General features: G+C 35.4%; 2 protein-coding genes across 3 annotated transcripts in view; both read right to left on the bottom strand.

The window, feature by feature from the left end:
- Nucleotides 1–6,752, bottom strand: part of MLF1 (myeloid leukemia factor 1) — a 55,931-nt gene extending 49,179 nt beyond the window's left edge. The window contains exons 1-2 of the mRNA XM_032631167.1: nucleotides 3,501–6,752; nucleotides 2,462–2,554 (exon numbers count right to left, since the gene is read on the bottom strand). The gene's annotated coding sequence lies outside the window, so the exon portion shown is untranslated. The remainder of the gene's footprint in view (nucleotides 1–2,461; nucleotides 2,555–3,500) is intronic.
- Nucleotides 6,753–6,884: 132 nt separating this feature from the next.
- Nucleotides 6,885–26,516, bottom strand: part of RSRC1 (arginine and serine rich coiled-coil 1) — a 464,476-nt gene continuing 444,844 nt past the window's right edge. For both annotated transcript variants that reach the window (XM_032631166.1, XM_032631165.1), the window contains exons 8-10: nucleotides 14,520–14,626; nucleotides 8,191–8,343; nucleotides 6,885–7,545 (exon numbers count right to left, since the gene is read on the bottom strand). In XM_032631166.1, the coding sequence (XP_032487057.1) occupies nucleotides 7,453–7,545; nucleotides 8,191–8,343; nucleotides 14,520–14,626 (353 nt within the window). In that variant the 3' untranslated portion in view covers nucleotides 6,885–7,452. The remainder of the gene's footprint in view (nucleotides 7,546–8,190; nucleotides 8,344–14,519; nucleotides 14,627–26,516) is intronic.

The following is a 26,516-nucleotide window of genomic DNA, read 5'->3' as shown; positions in this document are numbered from 1 at the left end:
TGTTGTCATTGTTTATGAAGCTAAAACTAATTGCTATAATTAATCCTAATTGATACACTGCCCTTGCAGATAATTTTATCTGCTTTGGTCCCAGCAGGAAACAAATGACATACTCAAAAGAGTTTAACGAAGGCAATATATACAGAGATGTGAGCAGGGTTAAGGAAGCCAATCAGGGACTAACAGCTACCGGAAACTGCCCCAGCCTCCAGGTCAGAAGGCAGGAGGAGGGAGCTGTTACTATAACATGGTGGGAACTGTGTCCTTGAGAGAGGGGCTAGCCACACTTAGGAAAGCAACCACAACTGAAACAGCAGGGGTACAGAGACCCAATTCTCTCTCCTCCTTCCTGTGATTTCCTGCTAGTGCCTACTATTGGCCGAACCCAACCAGAAGCCAGAGGGCAAGGGAAACTGGGTGATATAGTCTGTAAAGGTCAGCCTCCTGGGACACTGCAGAGAACAAAAGACTGAAGAATGATTCTGATGGATGATGGCGAGAACTAGCTACATATAATGTCCTCTCATTATAAAATGACTTTTTAGTTCTTGAGTGATTTGAAGATAATCTTAATTTGCATGAAATCATACAATTTGAAAGAACTTATTGTTGCTGTTATTTACTAGTTAAAATGTGAAAGGTACATACCCTATGTCCTAGCGATTCCACTTTTAGGGATCTACGCAGCCATAAAAAACAATGAGGCATATAGATGTACTGCTCAGGAAAGTTATCTAAGGAATATGATCCGGGAAAAAAATTAACTGGAGACAAATCTGTTTTCATGGTCTGAAAAGAGAGCCCATGTGTCAATATCTCAACAGAGCCGTATTTGTTCAAGCAGACGGAAAGGCTGGGAGGACTGTTAATAATGGTCACCAGAGGCGACAGACAACGCAGCAGCCGACTAAGAAGGACAGATAATGCTTACATTCAAAAACTGGTTCCACATGGATGACCTTACTTTTTGTGTTTTGTTAGTATTTTTCAATGAGAAAAAAAAACACAAAAAAACCCAAATCACAAAATGTGAAAGATATCACTTAAGAAAAAGCTTAATTCTTGATATAACTCTCATTTTGTGTACACTTTTTCTAGCAAATTTAATAAATTATATGTGGCCATTTGCTAGCTGGCATAAATTATATAATTTATAGAAAAAAATATATAAATGAATATTGAGAAAGTTTTGAAGTACTTATCAGAAAGAGAATTAGTTTAGTAAAATGGTGGCCATTGATATTTAACTTACAAATTTCACATTTGAACTAGAATCCAATATTCAAATCCCCCATCGACATTTAAACATTATATTATTTTTTAAACTCCCAAAGCAAAAATACATTTCAAATCTATGCTGTCTCTGTTAGTGAAAAGACAGAGACTTTTGTCATCGATTGTGGTAAATTCTAAAATAGGTTTTTCAAAAAATAAGAACTCTTTGATGAGTTTTGTAACCCTTTCAAAGCTCTCTAAGGTCTGTGTAAATGCTTTCAAAGGGATTTAGAAATTAATTGAACAATGCCTTTTGGGAATTATATTGCAGTTAGTATAGCAAGATAAACATATTTAGAAATTGGAACTTCAAATTAAGAATCCCAAACGGAAACTGAGTCTCTGATATTTTCTAGACTGTGTCGAATACCAACCTATTTACCAGTCACTTGTCACTTTCTCTTATTAATTGTAAAAAGAGTGAGTTAAAAGTCTCTGAGCACCTTTGCTGAAAACGGCCCACATGACCTTGGAAACACAAGTGTGCTCGTAGGGGAACAAATGTTAATGTGAAAATGGTTTACTTCCTGAAAGTTTAAGTGTTTTAGATGGAACAGCTATTACATAACACAGGGACTGGGCTGCTAATTATGCTCTATGGTAGGTATAAAATTTTTTTTGAAATGAACTATTTCAAACATGGAGAAAGTATATTTTTTTTTTTTTTTTTTTTTTTTTTTTTTTTTTTTTTGAGAAAGTATATTTATGGGAGATTATAATTTTGGATGACTCCTCATTTTCCCTGCATGTAGTAACACTGTGGCTGATTCAAATACAAAGCGTTCTGAAGAAAGTATTTTTTCAAACTATTAATAAATGAGTTATCTTATGAGTTATCTTCTCCAGGTCATTTAGATTTGCTATGGCAGAAAGAGGAAGAAGAAAAGCTACAATGGGGCTATATAAATAATCCAGTTACAGAATTTGTTTAAAAAGTCTACCCAATCTTTAATATAGGCATTCAAACCATTGTGCTGGTATGTGGTAAACATTTATTTATTTCTCAATTATTTGTTTTCAATTCCATTTTAAGCTTGTGATATTTTCATGGAGCACGAACAGGTAGAGAAACTGTAGTTACGGATTTTATTCAAGACATGGGATTTTAGCAGTTCATCTTTTAAAAGATTATGAAGGGAGCCTGCACTATACTAGGTTTTGTACACTGGGATTTAAGCCTGAGTACCATGTTACAAGATGTGAAGAAGAGAGGGTCAGTTCAGTTCATCATTCTCTCCTAGCACTGCAGCAGGATCATTTTGCCATTCCTTCTCAAGACCTAAAAATAAAATGGCACATTGTTGAGTTAAAAGTGTTGTCTTACTACATTGGTAGACTTTACTTCTTTAAAACTGACCTATCATTTGCAAGGAGAGCAGTCACAGGAGCCAGTGGGTGGACCTTGAATGACCACATCTACATCATTTAAAATATTATTTATATAATATAAAAATTGGCCCAGAAAGAAAGTCTAGGCAAGTGAAGACTAGTAAGATCCTTGCTTAAACTCTAGCCCCACTGTTGTTAGTCGCTAATGTAATAGAGAAGACCGGTGTACTCTATATTCCCCAGGAATTCCAAAGGCCTTTGTCAGCTCAGAGACATGTGGAGACACAAATCACAGAAACCAAACTAATCTGGTCACAAAACTCATCTATTTTTTTATTTAGTATTTTTTAAATAGATTTTTAAATTGTGGTAAAATATACACAGTTACCACCTCAACCATTTTTAGGTGTACAGTTCAGTGGTATTAAACATAGTCATGCCGTTGTACAACCATCACCACCATCCATCCCCATAACTTTTCATCTTACAAAACTGAAACTCTATTCCCATTAAACAATAAACCCATTTCTCCTCACCCCAGGCCCTGGCAACCACCTTTATACTTTTCCCCTTTATGATTTTAATTACTCTAAGTACCTCTTCTACGTAAATCATATAGCGTCTGTCTTTTTGTGACTGGATTATTTCACCTTGCATAATGTCCTCAAGGTTCATACATGTTCCTTCCTCTTTAAGACAGAGTAATATTCCATTGTGTGTGTATATATATATATCTATATATATATACACACACACACACACATTGCATTTTACTTCATCCATCCATGGACACTTGAGTTGCTTCCCTGTTTTGGCTATTATGAATAATGCTGCTATGAACATGGGTGTACAAATACCTCTTTAAGACCATGCTTTCAATTCTTTTGGGTACATACCTAGACACCTATTTGTTTTTGCACTGGCTCCAAATAGCTTGAGTATTTTAAACAGCCATACTGCTAAACAGACTGCCCATTTAAGATGAGCAAATTCATTTTTCCTTCATTGACAAATATTTATTGAGAGACTTCTTGTGTCAGGCATGGGCTAGATTCTGGGGATACAATAATAGCAAAAATAACTTGGAAATACATGACGACAGAGCATTTTCTTTGATTTGGGAAATAACCCACCAAATAGAATATACTGATCAACATCCATCTCTATGAAAAGAGGTGAAGATGATTAGAGAATTCACAAAGAGTTCTTTCTTACCTCCGTTTTTATCCTTGTTCTTCTGTAAAGACTCAGATATTTTCTTATCAAGATGACTCGCTTTTCCATTATTCCATAAAGGAGTTCCAAAGAGTAATAAGCAGGGCTTACATTTAAAGGATGGCATTTAAACATTTTCTGAATAATTCAAGCACTGTATCCACTGAGTAATGGCCAGGAGCTGGTTCAAGACCTCTTCCGTCATACTCATGAGGAATTTGGGGGTAGGAAAAGGGGGGGAAGGAAGGAGTAATATGGGTGTAAGAATTTCAGATCAATTCACCCATAGTTTAGTGACCAAAAATGTCCCGTGTCTTGTTTCATTTCTAGCTTTTGTTATTACCTTAGTTACTCACTTGATACCAAGATTTTCACTTGATACCCAAATCAAAGGAAAATTTGGAGACAGACCTAACCACAAGGAAATGAACTGTATCTTTTCATTGCAAAACAATGCTTTCTGTAATAGCACACAATGGAAAAACAGAGGATTAGGGAACACACCGTTGTCCCCACTGCTGTGCAAGGCCTTACTGGCAGATGTAATTCTTTCTTAGAAGTACTGAAAGTCTCCTTCAGCTACCATTACATGTCTCACTCAAGTCATCTTGGCTGACAAGTGGTGGTGATACAAGACTGATGATAGTGGCCAAATCAGCTTATTCAGCCGATTCTCCACCAAAAGGAAGAAATGATCAGAGAAAGCCAGAGGGCGACCAGGAACCTAAAATTTCGCTTGGATTTTAATAGGATCGAGAGGGCAGGGCCACTTGGGTCTTTCACAAGAGGGACTCTTCCTTGGGTTGGAAGTGCAACAGTTCCCAGACCCCTACAGCAGCTACCAGGAAGGTGGAAGTGGATAGCTGTGAGTTCCTGTGGCTCCAAAGGCTTCCTTAATTTTCTAACTTGCAGTAATCTCTCTCTTTTTTGCAACCATGTCCTCTCCTCTGCCACTAAGTATTATATCTCTTATGTCATATACATGTCTGGGCTTCATAACTAAGCCTCTTGAGGGCAGGATCCCCACTGGATTCACCCATGTATACCCAACTGCCCTTACTCTGCCTAGCACAAACTAGGTAGTCAAAAAAACGTTAATGAGTAAGTGGGTAAATCTGATGGAAGAAGCCCTGAGATCCCCCAGTAAGCAGATAGTAGGTCACTAACTGAAGAGCAATCAGGGTTTCTTGTGGTCTTGGCAGGGAGAGACATCAGAGAAATCTGGGGACAAAGCTGGGGTCTATTGGCCATGGCAGTTCAAACACATACATAAGGAGTACACTGAAGTTGGAGTGTAGTTTTTCAAATAATTACCCGTGCAACTATTTGTTCCATATTTCCGTTAAGATGGGCTACCATGCCAAAATGTTCCCTTGGCATAAACAGTACACTTTTTCTATCACGGGCTTTCTTTTGTGTTATTTTACTGAAAAATCAAAATAGGCATGAAAAATGCCTGAAAATCAAAAATACTGAAAAATCAAAATAGTATCCTCATTTAACCTGCTGAGATGCTGAAGTGAAGTAGGTGAAAGACTCAGAGTGTTCTGTGTTCATATTCTTAGGTATCTGCCTCCTCGTAATTAGGGAGTGCCAGAAAAAAAAAGTTCTTATTCCATTTTCTCTGAAAATGCACTTGTTCAGAAATGAAAACTTGTATTATTAGTACTCATCATTTTGTGTGAAGTCAATGTTTCAAAAAACACTCTGAGGTCTCATGTAAGTCCAAACTGTTGCCACTAGTCAACTGACATGAAAGGGACTGTTCTGTTTTATAGAGTCATTATATTAGGATATTAAAGAAGGCCCGCATGGATCGCCTACCTTGAGTTTGGTGATATGTTTGATAGTGGTCTATGAAGTCTTTCTCATTAAATTTGATTTGTCTTACGTGGTAATATTGTAGTCTTCAACAGGATGCAGGTAAACAAAGTTAAGTAATATATTAAAATGAATCGCATTGGAAATCAGGAAGAAGGGGAATAGTCATTGAGTTTAGCAGGGACTAAAGTTTAGTTGATTAAAAAAATAACTCGATTATCTCTATGAGAAATTTAGCTTTAAAATATAAATCTATTGCAGTTCAAGCATCTGTATTTGGGCTACTTGCCAAAGAGGAACCCTGGTGTGAAATATAATTAAAGTGGATCATAATATTTTCACTATGTTATAAATGAGGAACATCAAGCATACTGAGAAAAAATGCCTAGTCTAGCTTTTCTGGAGAATCACTAGTGGCCCAAATGACAACCCATATTCTTGCCTAGACCACTAAAATATAATTCCCCAAAGGGTGATAGTCCTTTTACTATTTATAAGTTATGTAATAAAGGAAATATAAAATTATTCAGTACCAGTAATCCCTTTTAAAAATCACTAAAAATTTGTGTATGTTAAAAACCACACAAACCTGAGTTCATACTGGGCACTTCCACTTATAGCTAAGGAAAAGAAACCCACTAGCATATATTTAGAATATGAAAACATGTTTGTATAAAAACAAGTATTTGGTCATCAGTCTATTTTCCATCCCTTTTGCAACTGATTTTGCGTTCTTTATATTTTTCATTTTTAACAGGGATTACAACTTTAGTAGTTTCAGAAATATAAAAAGATGGCATCAAAATGTCCTATATATTGGTAATCTTAGCCCAAGAACTTTTCATGCTTATCTTGTGTTCTGGGCTACAGTCTTCATAGATACAAATTTGAGCAGAACAAAATAGAAAAGGGAAATAACTCATGTCAGCTGTTGAAGGCAGTTTGTAAGGCAGGCCTAAAAGTCCTTATCTCTGGCCTGTTCAGTATGGAATGCACAGTTGATTTTCATTCAGCTACCAGAGAAAGGTATTCTACGATGACAGATAGCCTTATCAAAACTACAATTAGCTGGCTTCCTCTGCAGGGTTAAGTAACACTAAAGTGAGAGCTCTTACCAGTTTTCTCAGAAACAGTTCCCCATCATGAGTATTTGGCCAACTGCTTAGGTCTAGCATGAACATGTAATTTTTAAAAGAATGAGCTGGGACCTGCTAACATGTTTCAAAGGATCACCTAGTAAAAGCTGATCTCTAAGCAAATAAACCATCAGTTTATTTAATTTTCAAGTCGTTTTTTTTACTAAATGTATTACTCCTCTAAGAGTAACATGGTTCATGCTGCTTAGGTTGTTTACAGTGCTTTTTGTTGTGCCTAAAATTTTTCAATAAGGTGAAATAAAAGATTCAAATATGGTTTTATAATACGTGGAAGATAAAATCTCATATTTATAGCATATACTTCGACTCTTTTATATGCATGACTAGTCAAAATTGTGTCTTTAAATGGCAACTTGATATTTTTCAAATTGTACTCAGAAACACTACTGTGTACCATTTGCCTTAATACCAATATGTTCAGGATTAGCTTTATTATCAGTATGACATTTTCATGCATTCTTAAACTTTACACTAGTTTTAATATTCACAATGTTTGATTAAGTTCAACTCAACAAATATTCAAGCCTACATGAGAAAAGAATGAAATGAGGTTACCTTTTTATATAATAGGCTACATTATTTTTAAGAGTTAATACTGGGATTTAAAAACCTAAATTTCCAATGTTACTGTTAATTCAACCAGATGAACATAACTTTAGGCCACAGGACTGCCCATTAGCCTTTCCTGTCGGAGAGCAATTAATCTCTTGAACCACTTTTCTTCAGCATCAGCTTTCTCAATAAATAACTGAAATTAAAAAAGAAAAAAGAAGAAAAAATGTTATTGTCTGCCAATAACTTAGATTTGACCTTATAAATCACTTGTATAGAATACATCCTTCAGCACAAGATTTGGATACTATTTAAATCTTGATGACCTCTTAACTGAAGATCATCTATTTGGAATAATGCTCAGAAAGTTTTAGAGTAAAAGGACTAACATCAAAATCATTGGTTAGCAAGTTTACATTTCATTTTGTAAAGTTTATTTCCTATAATCTTTCTGAAGACACAGTGGTATGACACTAATTCACAGAAGATAGCATGACGTGGTGTTAATGACATGCTCACAGTCCATGAGCCAACTGGAGCAGAGCCAGAATTAGATCTTTTAGTGCCAGAATAAAAATAAAACAAAACTTCTTTTTGCCCATTTTTCTTTCCCATAGAAAGAATCTCCTAGAAGTCAGGCAACATGAGTTGGTCCAAACCAGCTTCAAATACATGTAACAGCTCTAAAGGCTGGGGGTGAGCTGCCTATTTTTAGCAAATAGGAACATATGGATCCATTTCCTCCAATGGTCTTCTTGTCACCAGCCCAAAAGGACAACAGTTTGAATTAACTTCAGTCAACTAGACTTAAACTGACATTCTTAAGGTTTAAGGATCTTACATTCGGATGGGCCAGAGAATTGTCATCTTGGTACTTGATAGCAGTGGGGATGCTGCTAGGGTCTATTTCTTTTTCATTACTCGGTGGGTCAGCCACTACTGATGCTGGTCCTGATGTTGCAGCTGCATGCTTCACTTCACTAGGTTCCACTGACTGAAACATGAAACACATGCTATTAATTGGATAACAATATACAATTAAAATGTTGCTTTAATAATATTTCTGATTTTGAATAATAACTGCTCAATTGGCCTCCTTTGAGATGATACTAACCACAAAATGGCCCTAGGTTATTGAATAAGAAACAACTATTCCTAAAGTAAGCAAACAAATACAAAAACACTGTGAAAGTGTTATTTCTTACAATCAGCATATTTTTCTTAAGAAGTTGGTACTTATGAGTCTATACTATTGCAAAAGTACATACATTTCACATATCTAAATTCCTACTTAGACTTTTTTTCTACCCCTATTGGTTCTACACATATAGTTTTTCAATTTCCATTTTCTTTTGACTTTTTTACTTCTGAACATCCACTTCTCTGAATGAAGTGCAAAACAGAGGTCACTGGGGAAAACATCTAGAAAATGAAATATGCATGAATTAGTTGATCCTTTATTAGAGTAATTTATCTCAGAGTTGGAGATCCATCTATTTAACCAGTATTTACTAAGCACTACTAATTGCTAAGCACTGGGTACATGAGGGAGAATAAGAAGATATGTTCCTTGTCCAGGACACGGGTTTGAGCCCTGGTCGGGGAAGATCCCACATGCCACGGAGCAACTAAGCCTGTGGGCCACAAATACTGAGCCTGCGCTCTGAAGCCCGCGAGCCACAACTACTGAGCCCGTGTGCCACAACTACTGAAGCCCGCGTACCTAGAGCCCATGCTCTGCAACAAGAGAAGCCACCACAGTGAGAAGCCTGCACACCGCAACGAAGAGTAGCCCTTGCTCGCCGCAACTAGAGAAAGCCTGTGTGCAACGAAGACCCAATGCAACTAAAAATAAAATAAATTAATTAAAAAAAAAAAGAAGATATGTTCCCTGTCCAAACTGGAGATTACATTTTGCTAATGGGATGACAGATCTCTAACAAATACCAAAATATATACATAATCACAAATTGTAACAAGTTACATAGAGCTGTTTAAAGAAATATTTGGTAAATTTGATTTGGCAGTTTTCTTCTTATATTTTGGAGCCAATATTTTTTTCCCCAGATCCCAAACTTTTCTATGTCTCCAACATAGTGGTCATAGAAGACTCACAGCCCTAAGTGATATTACACTGACCCTTTATAAAACTGAAGACACGTAACAGTAAAGCCCAATATTCTGCACAGGGGAAAGTGGGAAGTATGTTAGCCCAGTGAGGTCCAGGACATAATTTTTTGGTACTCTATCTTGCCATGCAGGGAATGTAAGAGCATGCCATTCTGCATATCTAGGCCATGCTTTGATAGGGTTCAGCTAGGAGACTGGCTGTCCATATGGAACTACCTCGAAAAATTGTGAAGTGCTGTTATTCTAGTTGCCAAACATGTGGATTGCACATGTGCAGGTGGCAGAGATAACATTCTATTACAGAAACCAAGTAATCTCATTTTGTTTTTACCTACACAGTACATTAAAGTTTTTTTTGAAAAGTGCTTACATGCACAAGAGGTAAAGTTCTCAGGGGTTAGGATCAGAGTGTAGGAGTTATTATTTAATAATGGGTAATTTAAAAAACGTGTGAGGAAAACCATCAATTGCTTCTTTATTTAAGTGAGGAAAGCTGTTAGAGAAAATTTGACTATTAAAAAACCCTTAGCATGGCCACTATCAAACATCTGGCTTTGAGTAGCACTGCCACCTGGTGGTTCAGTTTGGAAAAACTTGTTTAAACACGTACTTAAAAGTATGAAAGAACAAATGACCATGCTGCTTAGAGTTATTTACCCTCTTTTTGAACATAGGCGGATATCTGCCAAATACAACAATTTTTGGATTGAATAAGTGGTAATAAGCTTATTTGGGAGAGCAGTCTGAAAACAAGATTGGTTCCTTAAGTTGATGATACAGCAGGAACTATCAGATCATCTTTCTACTCACACCAGAAAAATACGATTGCACTAAGTTAAACTAGTTAAATCAATATGTGTTGCAGAAGACAAACTGTCTAGCATGTCATTGGTAATAGCTACTTTTCTGGTAATAGTTCCCTAGCTAAATTAGTGGAATTAACACAGCTAAAGAATCTACCAACAGAAGGGGTCACTAGTTACAGAAAAGCCTTTTTCAGAGATATTACAAACTTTATACCAATGCATGTAGCACTGTCCAGGAGAGAAGGATGTTGAAACTTAGTTCATAATTTAGTCCTCAAGAGAGTTAGTCTTTGCTATGCATCAGGAATAGCCCATCACATCTGCCCATGACCTGGATGAAATGGTCCTCTAGATAATTTACCTCTTTTGCTAAGTCATCTCCTGATAAATAATTCATCTTCTTGGGCATCCTGAATCCTTACCTTATACTGTAGACACAGACATTTTAGAAACTGGAAAGGGATACCACTTTCTAAACTAATAAATTGGCCCTCTGTTTTATATTACAGTCCAGTGCGAATTTATTCTTTGTTGGCCCATCACTGCTCTTCTGATCGTTTTGAAACGCGATGACTAATGTAAGTCTAGTGTTGGATGGCTAATATCTTATACTACTGTACATTCACCAAGGTAAATGCCATCTTCTGTGGCCTTTTAGCATATTCTTTATATTTCAACAGGGAATATGCATTGAGTTCACAATTATGAGAGATTGATTAGTTCTGGAGTTGGACAAATTTGGTTTGGCTGCTGCTTTCTATCATTTATTAGCAGTTTGACCATGGGTTATGAAATTTGCTGAATCTCAGCTATAATTAAGGGTTATTAGGATATTAGTTAAATTATAAATGTCTAGTATTAATGGTAGTCATCATTATTTTAGTTATTTTACATTAAATATATACAAAAGTGGGGCTATGATACAACACTGTTTTACATCATTTGCTTACTGCTTTAACATTTCCAAATGGCTGTGTTGAAACAAATTGGTTCAAAGCTTATATTTATACATGAAACCAGAAAGTTACTGTGTAAAGTAATTTTTAATTTGCTTGTTCACCAAGCCTCAAATAAGGAGCATTTTAGGATCTATAGACCATAAAAAATTACATAAAACAGTCTCTGGCCCAAACAAAACAGGAATCCTTGTATCTACAATCCCTCTGAAGGAAGCCACAGACAAATACAGCCCTTGGTAGCAGCAGCAGGAAGAGGAGGAGTAGTGACAGCTTTCATTTCTTGAGCACTTACTATACGCCAGGCACTTGGTTAACTGTTTTATGTAAAGTATCTTGCTCATCCTTATAAAAACCTCTGCTACGGGTATTATCCCCATTTTAAGGGATGAGAGCCAAGGTTTAATGAGATTATTATGTAGTTTAAGGACATATGACCAGTAAACGGCAGAATCAAAGTGTGGTTCCAGATCTGAGTCTGCATCTCATGCTTTTGACCACTGCTTCCTAATTGCTAAATGCAAGATTTATTGCAATTTGGTTTGAATTTTAGAGAAAAGAAACAAAAATGTTGGTAAAATATTTTAACTAAATGTATTTCTAAGGGGCTCAATTCACAGTGCTGGATTAACATTTCTAGGCTGCTTCTGCTTCTCTGTCATACTTATCCAACCAAGAACTAGCTAGTTCTAGGCTTTCCAGATTGATTTTGATTGATTTTATTTCTTTCTATGAATTACTGTTAAGGGGAACCTCTTTTTGAAAGATAGTTGAAACAGAAGGTGGGTTTCCCTCACACAGATTTATGAAGGTTGCTTACAAAATGAAGAGCCTCCTGTTCCATCCTAGACCTCTCAATCCTTAATGGTGGCATCTAAGTTGGAAGTACAAGAAAAGCTACATTGAAGCTGAGTAAATTCCAACTCAGCACTAAAAACTAAAGCAAACAAAAACTAATTATTAAAATAATTAATAATGGTGGTCCCTTTGATGAGAGATGTAGGTGAAATTCCTTTAAACTGCTCCCAAGGGAAGCCCATTTAACTATATATAGGGTTTTGTTATAGATATGGGAAGAAGAGTTTTTCTCTTGGATTTAATCAGTTATCTTAAGATTAATAACTATAAGAAATAATATTTTAAAACTTTTCTAGAGAATATAAACAAGGTAAAAAAGTGACTAACCTTGGAATTCAAATATATGGATAGTATTACATTTAAAAAATCTTTTAAGGTGCAACCAGATATCTAAAGAATTTCTGTGTTTCTCAGCAAGGGTCTTACTGGTGAGCATGGAGACTCAGGGAAAGTAAGGGGCATATTAGAGAAATGTAAATGGGGTAAGGTTTATACTTCAGACAGTCTGAATGCCTATAGTAGTAGAAGTTTTCAAGCACCATACTTAGTTTATAGAATATACTTAGATATCAAATAATTTAGATGCTAGAGCATATAATTTTAAAACAAACATTTTATGGATCAAGAACCATGCTACATATTTGATAATCATTATATTTAACCCTCGGTTACTCTAAAAAGTAGGAATTATTAGCTCTATTTTATGAATTTGGAAACTGAGGCTTGGAAAGAGGTTGAGAGGTTTTCTCGAGATCATCAATCATGTTAGGAAGTGTGAAAGTTAAGATTCAAACTCAGATCTCCTTGAGTCCAAAGCCCATGCTCTTTCCGCTATATTAAGCAGGCTTTAGATCAATTTCCTTACTCACTGCCAATTTTACTAGTTACTGGAAGAACTCTTAGTATCTTGGAGGAGAGGAATGGAATTAAAAATAAATTTACTATATTAATAATTAATACCAAATGGGAAAAAGTTGTTTAGAAGAAAACCTAGTGTATTAACATAGAGGAATAAATATTTCCACAGAAAGAAAATGCTAGGTTATCTTAAGTGTGTGCAGTGAGAACTGGGAAGTCAAGGTGAACTCCAGAAAACAAATTCTATGCAAGTAAACTTCTAAACAAATTACAATTCTTTTAGGACTTCTTAATAAGTACGAGTAAGATATTTAATAAAATGGGCAACTATATTTGTGAATGTCCATTTCACAGCTCCTTTTTTTCAGGAGTTGTGGTGGCAAACTACAAAATATTCAAATGAAATCAGCAAAATAACAGGGCAAGGACCATGGATTAACCAAGGCTGTCTAGTGCATCCTGGCATTCTGCACATGCTCAATTCATGTCCCCATAATGAATTATTTTAAAATACATATGGTAATTGAAAAGGTGTCCATCTCACTAATAACAAAAGAAATGCTAATGGAACAACAAAAGGTCAATTTTTACCTATCAGGTCAGTAAACATGAAAAAGTCTGATAAGACTTGGTGTTAACCAGGGTGTGAGAGACAGACATCTCCCTGCATTTCGAGGTGGAATTTGAATCGATACAATATTTTGGGTGAATGACTTTGGGAACAGGTATGAAAATAAACAATATTAACCTTTAACAACTCCATTTTGAAAATTTTATCTAAGGTGATAATAATGGATATTCACAAACATGTATGCAACACCTCCAAACTTACAGCTACTAAAATATCTATCAGAGAAAAAAAATTATGATACATTCATCAGTAGAATACTATACAGTCATTAATATATCTACAGATATAGAGTATTTTTGAATAAGTGATAGCTATACCATGTCTTCATTAGATGTATGATATTGAAGAATACATGTATTTCACAGTAGACAGCTTTTTCCAACTAAAGGAACACAAATTCCAAAAAGCAGCCCTGACAATGATTGAAAGAATACATGAAATATTCAACAGAAATAAAATGCCAATCAAAGCTCCTTTTATTAGAGTTGAATAAGTGATACCTATATGGGCAAAGAGTGTAAATATATGTTACTATTTGGGTAATAATTTTATTGTTAAAGTTCTTTTCTAACTTTTCTCTAGCAATGTCAATTCAAAAAGTAGATGTATACATTTGAAAAGAACACTGTGTACGTTCATGAAATGTGTATTATTGTTATAGAACTGTATGTTGACATCTTATACTTTGCCTTCTTGGTGAATTTTAAAATAAAAATGGCATCAGATACATTTTCACAGTTTTTTTTTTAACAAGTTAAACTTGAACTGATTCTCACTGATTCATTCTCTCTCTCAAAAACATGCTGATACACTCTCACCCTACTTCATCTATTAGAAGAAGAAGCACTTACATTTAAGTAAAATCCATTAATAAAGCATCCCTTTAGTTGGAATCTAAAGGCTTATTCATAATGCCTGGATGAAAACTTACCTTTTTGACTTCTTTACTTGATCTGAATGTTTGTTGAACAAAAGAATCACTTTCAATGGCTTCAATTTCTTTGACTCTTTTTACTTGTTCTACCAGGGTGGCTTGGTCTAAAAAAGAGGGTATTATGTCAGTGTATTCTGGTTTGTCAGCTTGTTATCAACACTATACCTAAGCAATGTTCTTTCTATGAAGTAATTTTATGACTTATGAAATTTAACTGGATGGAAAAAAAAAGACATTATGGTTAAGTTATAATAGAAACTTTTTGCCCCCCCTGGAGACCCACAAAGATAACATTCCTATCCACTAAGACTCTCACCTAAAACCTAAAACATTGCTGAGAAGGTACTGCTAAAATGATCCAAGCTAATCTGTGCTAATCTGGAAGGAGGACTTTACATTTTTTTTCCAATTTTACTATGGAAATACATAAAAGGAAAAAGGAATAAGAGCACAATGAATCCATCTGCACCCATCACTCAGCTTCTGTAATCATTAATTTTCTGTTATTCTTATTTAATCTATCCATGCCCACTTCAATTTTGGGGGGTGGACCTGGAGTATTTAAAAGTAAATCCCAGACATAATGCCATGTTACCCCTAAATATTTTTTTAGGCATCTCAGATAAGGGCTTAAAAAAACAAAACAAACTAGCAACATAACTACAATACCATCTTTAAACCCAACGTTATCAGTAATAATTCCTTAATATCATCTTATATAATCCATGTTTAATTTTCACTGATTGTCCAAGTGCTTTTTTTACAGTTGGTTTGTCTGAAAGAGGATCCAAACAAGGTCCACACATTACACTTAGTCGACAAGTATCTTAAATTCCTTTTAATCACATATGGTCCACAATCCCTTCCTTTCATTGTCATTTATTTGTTGAAGAAAATGGATCATTTAGCCTTTACAATTTTCTACATTCTGGATTTTGCTGATTTTATTCTCATGGTGTCATTTAACATGTTCTTCTGTCCTTCATATTTTGTGTAAACCAGCAGTTAGATCTAGACAGGGATAAGATTCAGGTTCAATTTCTTTTGGTGAAGAATACATCACAGGTGGTGCTATGTAATTCCTATTACATCATATCAGGATGTGCTTCTCCCACTTCTAACGATGTTAGGATTGATCAGTGTGTCCAAGGTGATGTCAGCCTGACCCTAGTTCTCCACCAACCTTTCACTTCATGGTTTTAGCAGACAATGTTTGTTGCTTAGCTCCATTATTTTATTAAGACATTGCAAAATGGTCATTTTTTTCTAATTCTATTATTTGTCCTGCATTTATTAGCTGTGACTCGAAGAACTTCCTTCATCGACTACTTTGTAACTGTGAAATATAGTCTAGAGGAAAAGGCAGAATAAATATTTAATTTTTTCCCTTAATTTATCAATTTTGGTCCAAAGATGACCATTATGAGCTCATGAATATTTATATATGTAATGTACTTCAGTCCGTCGTAGTCATTTTCATATTTTGATTCTACCTTTGGGTAGTGGGAGCCTCTTCATGTTGGTCCCTGCATCCTTTTGATATGATCTCTTTTGTTGAAGTGTGATAAGATGTTCCAGGTTCATCCTGTACAGTTCCTGTCTCAGACTTGAAATCAGCCATTTCTCCAAAGGGCCTGGATTCCTTTTAGTGGGGAATGATACTTAAAGACAGTAACCTGAGCAGTAGGGGTGTTTGTTGTTACTGGATTGTCACCGCTTCTCAGCTTTTTCAGTGGGTGGGGTAGGAAATACATACATTTAGAAAAGAAAATCGAATGTGAGTTATATTTGTGTATCTTTTCTCATTCTAAGAATATTAGGCCTTAATGATGTGATCAAAAGTACTTAGTTGTTTTTCCTAATATGTGAGTTGAATATATATTAGTTTCAAAATAATAAGACAAATATTACTATTAACAAGATGAATTAATAGTTTAAAATTTCTTTATGGCTCTTTTTGATCTTAGGATTTATTCCACTGATGAATTGTCAAAACACTATACTCTAAAGTCACTTGAAATGATTCTCCATGTGATTATGCTACCAACTTGATATATAGTTAGGTTCATTTGTTTCAGTTTTTTTTAAATCTTGTTTTGCTCTACTGTTTTCATAATTAATATTTGTTTTTTAATTGCATAAAACACTTACATGCTTTCAAAGTCAAAATTAAAACAACATCATTCAGAGAAGTCTAGGTTTCCTTTCCTATCCCATTCCCCCAGTCCATAGGTAACCATTTTTTATTAGGTTTTGATTTTTATCCTTCCATTACTTATTTCTGAAAATATAAGTATACATATTCTCTTCTTTCTTACACAAAATTATCATACTATACGTTCCTATGTATATTACTTCTCTCACTTTTAACACTATGTTTTCCAGTATAGAGACTTCCTCATTTTATGCTACAGCTATACAGTAACCTATTTTATGGTTTTATGATAGTTTTTTCCTACCAATGCCCTGTTGATGGTCATTTGAGTTGTTTCAAGTCCTTTGTTTTTACAGTTAGTGCTTTAATAAATAGCCACAGGCATGTATCATTTCATACTTTTGTATTTTTTTTTCACATGCTAGCTGGGCAAGAAAAATGCAACATTATGGTTCACAACCTTACTGTTTAAACTCTTGGTCTAAGCTGAAACGAACACACACCTGAATTAGGAGCCACTGAATACTCAGCTAAGGCATCTAAAAATGCCAGGGTTTTAGCCTGTACGAATAATAACTGAATTTATTTAAAAAAAACTGTAATAACTGGTTTAACAAGGTAGAGTTATTTGCATCAAAGTAATTTTTACATACTAAGTTGAAAAGGTTAAATGATATAGACAGTATGAAATCTGGTCTAACACATTCAATAAAAATTAACATTTTATGAAAAATCTCTGCTTCAATTTTTGGCCAATCACAAATTATAAGCATATAGTCTTATGCAAGTTCCAGTTTATTTAAGAGAAAGACAGTGCTTCTGAGATGTGTCCCTGACAGCTGTAACCAGTCTTTTCTCAGGTGAGAAATCTTGCATGGAATGTTTGGAAGTAACAGCTGTCACAGCGAACACTCACATCTTTGGAAGAATATATTTTCCTATATAAAAAGCAAACACTGTCAGAGTGTCATGGAAGAGCAAATAGTTCCACATGCTTTAGAATAAAAGCTCCTTTTAATTATGCAATGTACTAACTGAGCATGTGAAATGAGAGAAGACTCTCTGCCCAGCTAACTTATTAACATGTGCCGTACCAGAGGATAATATTTTTACTAGTTACATGTATAATGGCATTAATATAGCAGAGAAAAATCATAATGGATACCATTCCAAGTGATTCAACTTTAACTGGTCAACATGAAAACACATTTGTTTGTGTAGGTGTTAGTTTCACAATTATTTCACAATCATTAGTTCCCAACCAAAAACAATATTTCTGACTTCAGGATGATGTCTCATATGTATCAACTGTTTGACCCCTCGGATTTTTTCTCTAACATATTACCTCATTTGGATTTACAAAGCACATCATTAGTATTAAATGTCAGAGGTGAGCTCACAAACAGTACTTGATGTCTAAAGCTTACAGTGTTTGTAGCTTTAAATATGGGCATACAACCAGCTCCTAATACAAATAAAAGTGTTATCACAGAAGCTGGCCAAAGGGCCAGTATATTTAACAAAATAGCACTGGAGAAACTGCAAAGGAAGGAAGGAGAAAGATTAGAGGAAAAACAGAACATTATCTTTGTGTTTCTTTAAAGATCACTTCAGGACTAACAAAGTGACAGGGCAGATAGGGGAAAGCCTGTCTGCTTGACTTACAATATGAAAATAAACCAACATAGCTTTTACCTTTCAATGTGGGAACCATTTTACTGGTGATATTTAAATTAAAGAATGTGATATTTAAATTAAAGAGTAAGAGAGTGATATACAAATTAAATTTCTTTAACATCTTTATTGGAGTATAATTGCTTTACAATGCTGTGTTAATTTCTGCTGTATAACAAAGTGAATCAGCTATATGTATACATATATCCCCATATACCCTCCCTCTTGCGTCTCCCTCTCACCCTACCTATCCCACCCCACCTATCCCACCCCTCTAGGTGGTCACAAAGCACCGAACTGATCTCCCTGTGCTATGTGGCTGCTTCCCACTAGCTAACTATTTTACATTTGGTAGTGTATATATGTCAATGCTACTCTTTCACTTAGTCCCAGCTTACCCTTCCCCCTCCCCGTGTCCTCAAGTCCATTCTCTATGTCTGTGTCTTTATTCCTGTCCTGCCCCTAGGTTCATCAGAACCATTTTTCTTTTTTTTAGATTCCATATATATATGTTAGCATGCGGCATTTGTTTTTCTCTTTCTGACTTACTTCACTCTGTATGATAGACTCTAGGTCCATCCACCTCACTACAAATAACTCAATTTCATTTCTTTTCATGGCTGAGTAATATTCCATTGAATATATGTGCCACATCTTTATCCATTCATTTGTCAATGGACACTTAGGTTGCTTCCATGTCCTGGCTACGGCTACTGTAAATAGTGCCGCAATGAACACTGTGGTACATGTCTCTTTTTGAATTATGGTTTTCTCAGGGTATATGCCCAGTACTGGGATTGCTGGGTCATATGGTAGTTCTATTTTTAGTTTTTTAAGGCTCCTCCATACTGTTCTCCAGAGTGGCTGTATCAATTTACATTCCCACCAACAGTGCAAGAGGGTTCCCTTTTCTCCACACCCTCTCCAGCATTTATTGCTTGTAGATTATAAATTAAAATTTGAAAGATGCATGGGAGATTTCATTTTTAGCCTTATAAATAGCTCAGCTCCATGCTGTCTGAAAACAGGCATAAAAAATGTTTTAAACTGCTTCATACTCAAAATTCTAAGATCAATGTCCACAAATCTATGTCTTAAGTATAACCCTGTCATTTTGGGAAGCAGAATAAAACACATCAATAATATACAGTAAATTGTTTTATTTTATTTTTAAAAATATTTATTTATTATTTGTTTGTTTGTTTGTTTGGCTGCGCCTGGTCTTCGTTGTGGCAAGCAGGATCTTCATTGCCGCGTTCAGGATCTTCATTGTGGCATGCGGGATCTTTTAGTTGTGGCAGGCAGGCTCTTAGTTGCATCATGCGGGATCTAGTTCCCTGACCAGGGATTGAACCCAGGCCCTCTGCATTGGGAGCGCAGAGTCTTAACCACCACTGGACCACCAGGGAAGACCCTATAGTAAACTGTTTTACATTCAGGCTCTTAAGTTTAACATGCCAATTTGTCATTTAAAAATTCTGTACCAATTTTAAGACTGGGAAGAATGTGAATTTAAACTAGTTATTGTTTATATATATATTTTTAAACATTTATTTATTTATTTGGTGCATCTGGTCTTATTTATGGCAGGCAGACATCTTAGTTGGGGCTGGCTGGCTCCTTAGTTGCGGCATGTGGGCTCCTCAGTTGTGGTATGTGAACTCTTAGTTGCGGCATGCATGTGGGATCTAGTTCCCTGACCAGGGATCAAACCAGGCCCCCTGCATTGGGAGTGCAGAGTCTTAACCACTGCGCCAACAGGGAAGTCCCCTAGTTATTGTTTATATGCTTGGCATGAATGCCTAGCATACAAAGTATCCTGTAATCATCAGCCATGAGGTAAAAATGAAAACAAGTGATAAAGTTACTGGGAGAATAAAAATTACAGGATGTTTCTGGGGCTTCCCTGGTGGTGCAGTGGTTAGGAATCCGCCTGCTAGTGCAGGGGACACGGGTTTGAGACCTGGTCTAGGAGGATCCCACATGCCGTGGAGCAACTAAGCCCGTGCACCACAACTAATGAGCCTGTGCTCGAGAGCCACAACTACTGAAGCCCGCACACCTGGAGCTCATGCTCCGCAAAAGGGGAAGACACCACAATGAGAAGCCCATGCACCACAATGAGAAGCCCACGCACTGCAACGAAGAGTGGCTCCCGCTCACCGCAACTAGGGAAAGCCCATGCGCAGCCAAAAATAAATAAATAAAAATTAAAAAAAATTACAGTATGTTTCTAAACATTAACATGGTAAACATGAAGTAAACATATCTATTTGCACTTGATGCTTTTTGATGCTTTTACATTATTGGTAAACAAAATGACTTCCATAGGTTGCTTGCAAGATGTCCGTAGAATATTTCATATTTCATAATAAAAGAGAAAATAATGGAGTCAGAAAGCTAAGTCACTACAGACTAAAAAAGTCAATAACTCACTACATGGACAATTATTTTGTTCTTTTTATGATTAAAAATTAAAATCAAATATTTTATTAGTTACTGTTGATGTTATATTATAAAAATTAGGTTCACCTGCTACTTTGAGTTATATTTGACAATTTCACATGACACATTTACAGAATTTTCTGTGTTATCAAAAGGTACACAAATTTAAGATTAGTAGATAAAGATGACAAGGTTCAGTATAAACCTTTTATTTGAAAAGGCAAAATTTAAATATGTACACCATTTGTAGATTACCAACAAGCCAACCTCTCTAAACTGGCAGCAATGCTAGGCAGAGAACAGCAGATGGCACTATTACCCAAAATGTAATGGGCTAAGTGACAACATGAGTTTCATGAAAGGTACCTTACACATTAAAATCTCATCTCCAAATGACTACTTTTGAATATTAATAATTTATGAATTTCCCCAAAGTTAAAATGCATTTTATATTACAAAGAGTTTGGGTTGGTTGGCTTCATAGTTATTGAGTTACTTATGCCACTTTTCTCTCCCAAGGGGAAAAAAAATTTATATACTAATACTACTGCTACAAATACATGAATAATACAAGAGAAGATCTTATTTTCAGTTTAAATGGATTCAAATTTTAGTCAAGAATGGAAATATCTGCAAAATTTCCTTTTATGGTACAATATAGACACTGAAAACAAAGTCTTTGAAAAATAAAGCACTTTCAAGTGCTTTGCAAGAACGAAAGAAAAAAAGCAAACAATAACAAACTGGCTATTCAATAAATAAGTAAATGGAGATGGCTGTTCAATAAAATCTGTAGACAAATAAAACATACCATAAAGCTCACTTGGAATTCTAAAGTTAAAGCAACTCCTCATGAACACAAATTTTAATGAAATATAGCCACTGCTTTCCCTTCAAAACAGTGTATTTTAAATAAGTTTCTTTCATTAAAACATATAAAACATATATTAGAAAGCCATCCAACCGTAACATTTTAAGGTTGTTCATAAATCTCATATCCCTGGGCACCAATTTCCAGAACTGATATCCACAAATAACGTGAAAGATGAGAAAACTTCTTAAGTAGAATGTGGCTTGTCTATCAGCCTTCTGGAAGCTTATGATACAGTACCAAGTTATATATGTCAGTGAGGCTCCTGGAGTGTCTCTAATAACAACCCCCCCTTGGATGGGGTCCAAGACAGACTCATAACAAACTGCTTTCCATGTCAAATTAAGTAATAAGAATAAATTTAATGTGACTGAACCAGTGAAGAATTTCTGATAAACATTTTAATAAGTGCAAGTGAATTGAGCATCAGACTAGGTTTTATGAAAAACAAAATCCATACTGAAAATCCACACAAATTCCACCTCATTTAGTTCCTCTCACCTAGAATGCTCTTACCTTTTCTGAATCCTCCCTGTCACTTCCCTTGCCACCTCTGAGAAAAGGGGCCTCTTCTATAATTCATTTGGCTCTCAGCATATGTTAACTCCCACTGATATTAATTTCTTCATGAGCAAAAGCTTCATTTCCCCGGGCAGAGGGGACATACCCTTCTGTGTCAACTCCAGGAGTTAGTATAGTATACTCTATTATTTAGTAAGCAGTCAATAAACATTTGTTGAAAACTTAAAAATTAAGGGGCATTAAAATAACCATTAAAAAACATTATGGGGGAGAAATGTCAAATTATAAAAGGTTTTGTAACTTTAAGAAATTAAATGTCTCTAAGTGGTTAGTTTTAACAGCTCTGGGTTCAGACTATCTGGATTGAACAGTCTCTTCTACTTACTAGCTTTGTAACCTTGGGCAAGTGCGTTGTGGTGGTCTCAGTTCTCTCCTCTGTGGCATGGGGATAATAGGTGAAACATCGTAGGATGGTTGAGAGGTTGCCTCCCTCCTTTATTCCTTCCCTTTCTCTCTCCTTTCCTACTTCCAAGTATTTGAGCACACTCAGGCATTGTTCTGCATACCAGGGTTTAGAGACAAGAGTTTCTTTCTTTCCTCATGGAGCTTATGTTTCAATGGAAGAAGCGAATGATAAACATGTAAATAAACAATATAATATCAAGGAAAATAGAGCAGGGTAGAGGGCTACAAAGGAGAAAGGGGGGCTATCTCAGATGGGGTAACCAGGAAAGAACTCCTGACATGGTGATTTCAGCAGAAAGAAGAATCATGTGAAGGAACAAGTCATGAAAATCTGGGAGTTGACACTAGTGTTCAGCACAGGGCTGAGGAAGCATTAAGAACACTTAGTAACTGAGAGCTATTACTAGTAACAGGACTAGAGGGCTGATTTAGTAATTGTACTGAGACACGGAAGTCGGCTAAAAAGTTGGTATATAAACCTCAATTTCTGACCATATAGAATCCTAATGGATTTCTACAACCACACACTCCCTAAAATGGTAGTCATGTGGTAGAAATCATGTTTTAAAACAGGTGTATATTTGATCATCAATATCTGGGATGCCTTTCTAGTGAGGAAGGTCATAGAGGCTAATTTTTCTTTTAAATGGTTGTTAAAAAGGCCAGATGAGCTGTTATGGTAGCAGAAGCAGTAATCACGGCAGTAACAGAATCTTACATTTATGGCACTGAGTGCTAAGCACGTCACATGGATTACCTCTTTTAACTGTCATAACCATAAGAGATAGTACTATTATTATTTTCATTGTACAGATGAGAAACTGAGGCTAAGTAACTCGGCCAAGGTCACTGGGCTAGTTGGTGGAAGAAATGGGATCCAATCCCTGAATTGTGATCCAGTCATTATTTCCTAGTCAAATAAATTCTTTACCCACTCCTGCCAAGAAACATGTATTTTTCTTCCTTCTTACCCATTTACTAGAATAATAAATGTTCTTGGTATTGTTCTTATTCTGCATTTTAATGCTTATACATTCAGTAAAATACAACGTAGCTTTATTTCTGGAGGAGATGCCATATATATTGTCTTGGTTTTCTGGCGTTATCTTGAGCTAGATTACAGACGTATATTTTTGGAATCTTTCATACTCGATGAAATTTTTAAAGAATTACATATGTCACACTCTGAAAACCTTTATTAATGAATAAAAGAAATAAAGATTTTAGAAAACCTATCATTCTTTCATTTAAGCCTGAAGACAACCTGAATGGTAAATTACTACTTTAGAGCTGTTCTTATTTATTGTGCATCAATTGTTGCTACAAAAAACTAGAATGGTTTCTGAGAATTTGGCTAAACAAACAACCACTATGCAGACGAACTACACAGACTATTGCCTTATGCTTCTCTCAAATGTAATAAACATGGGTAGTCAAATCCACTTTCAATAGTGGTAAGTAATAATTCCAACAAAGCTAAAGATACTGGAAGTTTTCTTATTTTAATAGGATAGAAGAAAGGAATATAATTTGAAGTATACTGGATTAACAGAGAATACAGACTCTGAAGTTGTTATCTGTTATCCATTTTAATTCCAGAATTCTTATTGACTCTTTAATTAAAATTCTGTAGATGGAAGAGTTGTATGTTTCTAAGGAACTTGAATTGAATGCTGTCTGCCAGCCATCTCCAAACACCCCATAACCACACACAACTTGCCTGTCAGGAGAGCTAATGCAGACATCGCAGGGCACACCACATTTGTCACTGTGGCTAATATCAGAGACACGCAGCTCTTTTTTCTTAGCACACAAAAGCAAGATATGTAATTCAATGCTCAATTTACCCTTGTCTCACAGGAGATTTTTCCCCGCTAATTGATAGAAATTAAGCCATTAATCAAGCCACTAGCCATCATTCAAACCAGAGAAGATGAATACAAACTTTCATCATAACCACCTTCCCCATTTTAGTGTTCATTAGCATTAATTTTTAATGCAATTATGCTATTCTTTTACGCTGAGCTCATAAATTACTGCTCTTTTGTTGCTGGCTGGCCTTGTAAAATCCAAACTAATGCTTTGTACTCTGATCTTAAAGGCAATTACTAGGTTATTCTATCTTTTATATCTTTGCATCCCCAATAACATATATATATGTGTGTGTGTGTGTGTGTGTGTGTGTGTGTATACACATATATACACATACATACATATATATATATGTATATAACGAACATCCATGAACACCCAAATGCTATGCCTGTTGTTTTTTTTAATGTCTCTATATAAAATCTGTGTGAACATATAAATGTAAAATGTACCTAAATAAATACACACACATACCACTTATGTTACAAAATATAGATGTTAATATAAAAATAAGATCTCATATTCATACTGTATTTTGGGTTTAATATAAAGATATTCTTACAGTTTCTCATGATTAAAAAGTACTGCATCATTGTAGTAAAGTTATGTTTTTATAACAAATTAGAGAAAATAAGAATATTAATAGTGACTAATATACACACTTGTAAGGGTCAAAAAACTACTAAAAACAGAAAGAATAACTACAAAATATCAAAATCCCTTAGTTCTTTATCTAGGGTTACTGTTTTATGTTTAAATCCTTATTTTAAAAAACTTGTGTTGAAACCTGAAAATTAATGAGACGAAAATGAAGAGTAATGGAAGATCAGAAGAACCATTTACCCAAAAGTGTGTTTATAAGTGCATGTAATAACTCCATAGTCTTTTATTTTGCAAAGTGAATGCATTAGTTTATTAGAGGATGACAGTAAAATAAGACAAATTTTCCATAAATGAATACTGAAACCAGAGACAGTGTATCCACTCAGTCCTCCATCCGAGAGAAAGTGGAAAGATATACCCTCCTATAGTCCCCCAAAAGCATTGGTTATGCTCACTCCTAGGTGCAGAGGAGACAAAAAAAAAAATCTGCAACTCTCTTCTTTGTATAACCCCAGTAATGCTTTTGCCTTTGTTTGCAAGTTGTTACGTTCTGGTCACCCACTAGCTAGAGAAAGGGTGCAAATGTGGCATAAAGATTAATGAAATAAAACTTACTGGGAAGAACGGGAGAAAATATTTGCAAACAAAGCAACTGACAAAAGATTAATCCCCAAAATATACAAGCAGCACATGCAGCTCAATAGCAAAAAAACAAACAACCCAATCCAAAAATGGGCAGAAGACCTAAATAGACATTTCTCCAAAGAAGATATACAGATTGCCAACAAACACATGAAAGGATGCTAAACATCACTAATCATTAGAGAAATGCAAATCAAAACTACAATGAGGTGTCACCTCACACCAGTCAGAATGGCCATCAACAAAAAATCTACAAACAATAAATGCTGGAGAGGGTGTGGAGAAAAGGGGACCCTCTTGCGCTGTTGGTGGGAATGTAAATTGATACAGCCACTATGGAGAGCAGTATGGAGGTTCCTTAAAAAACTAAAAATAGAACTACCATACGACACAGCAATCCCACTATTGGGCATATACCCTGAGAAAACCATAATTCGAAAACAGTCATGTACCACAATGTTCATTGCAGCTCTATTTACAATAGCCAGGGCATGGAAGCAACCTAAGTGTCCATTGACAGATGAATGGATAAAGAAGATGTGGCACATATATACAATGGAATATTACTCAGCCATAAAAAGAAACGAAATTGAGTTATTTGTAGCGAGGTGGATGGACCTAGAGTCTGTCATACAGAGTGAAGTTAAGTCAGAAAGAGAAAAACAAATACCGTATGCTAACACATATATGTAGAATCTAAAAAGAAAAAGAAAAAATGGTTCTGAAAAACCTAGGGGCAGGACAG

Source organism: Phocoena sinus, chromosome 4, assembly GCF_008692025.1.
Source record: "Phocoena sinus isolate mPhoSin1 chromosome 4, mPhoSin1.pri, whole genome shotgun sequence".
Taxonomy (NCBI): Eukaryota; Metazoa; Chordata; class Mammalia; order Artiodactyla; family Phocoenidae; genus Phocoena; species Phocoena sinus.
The sequence above is the reverse complement of the archived record's forward strand: the minus strand, read 5'-3'. Positions and strand labels throughout refer to the sequence as shown.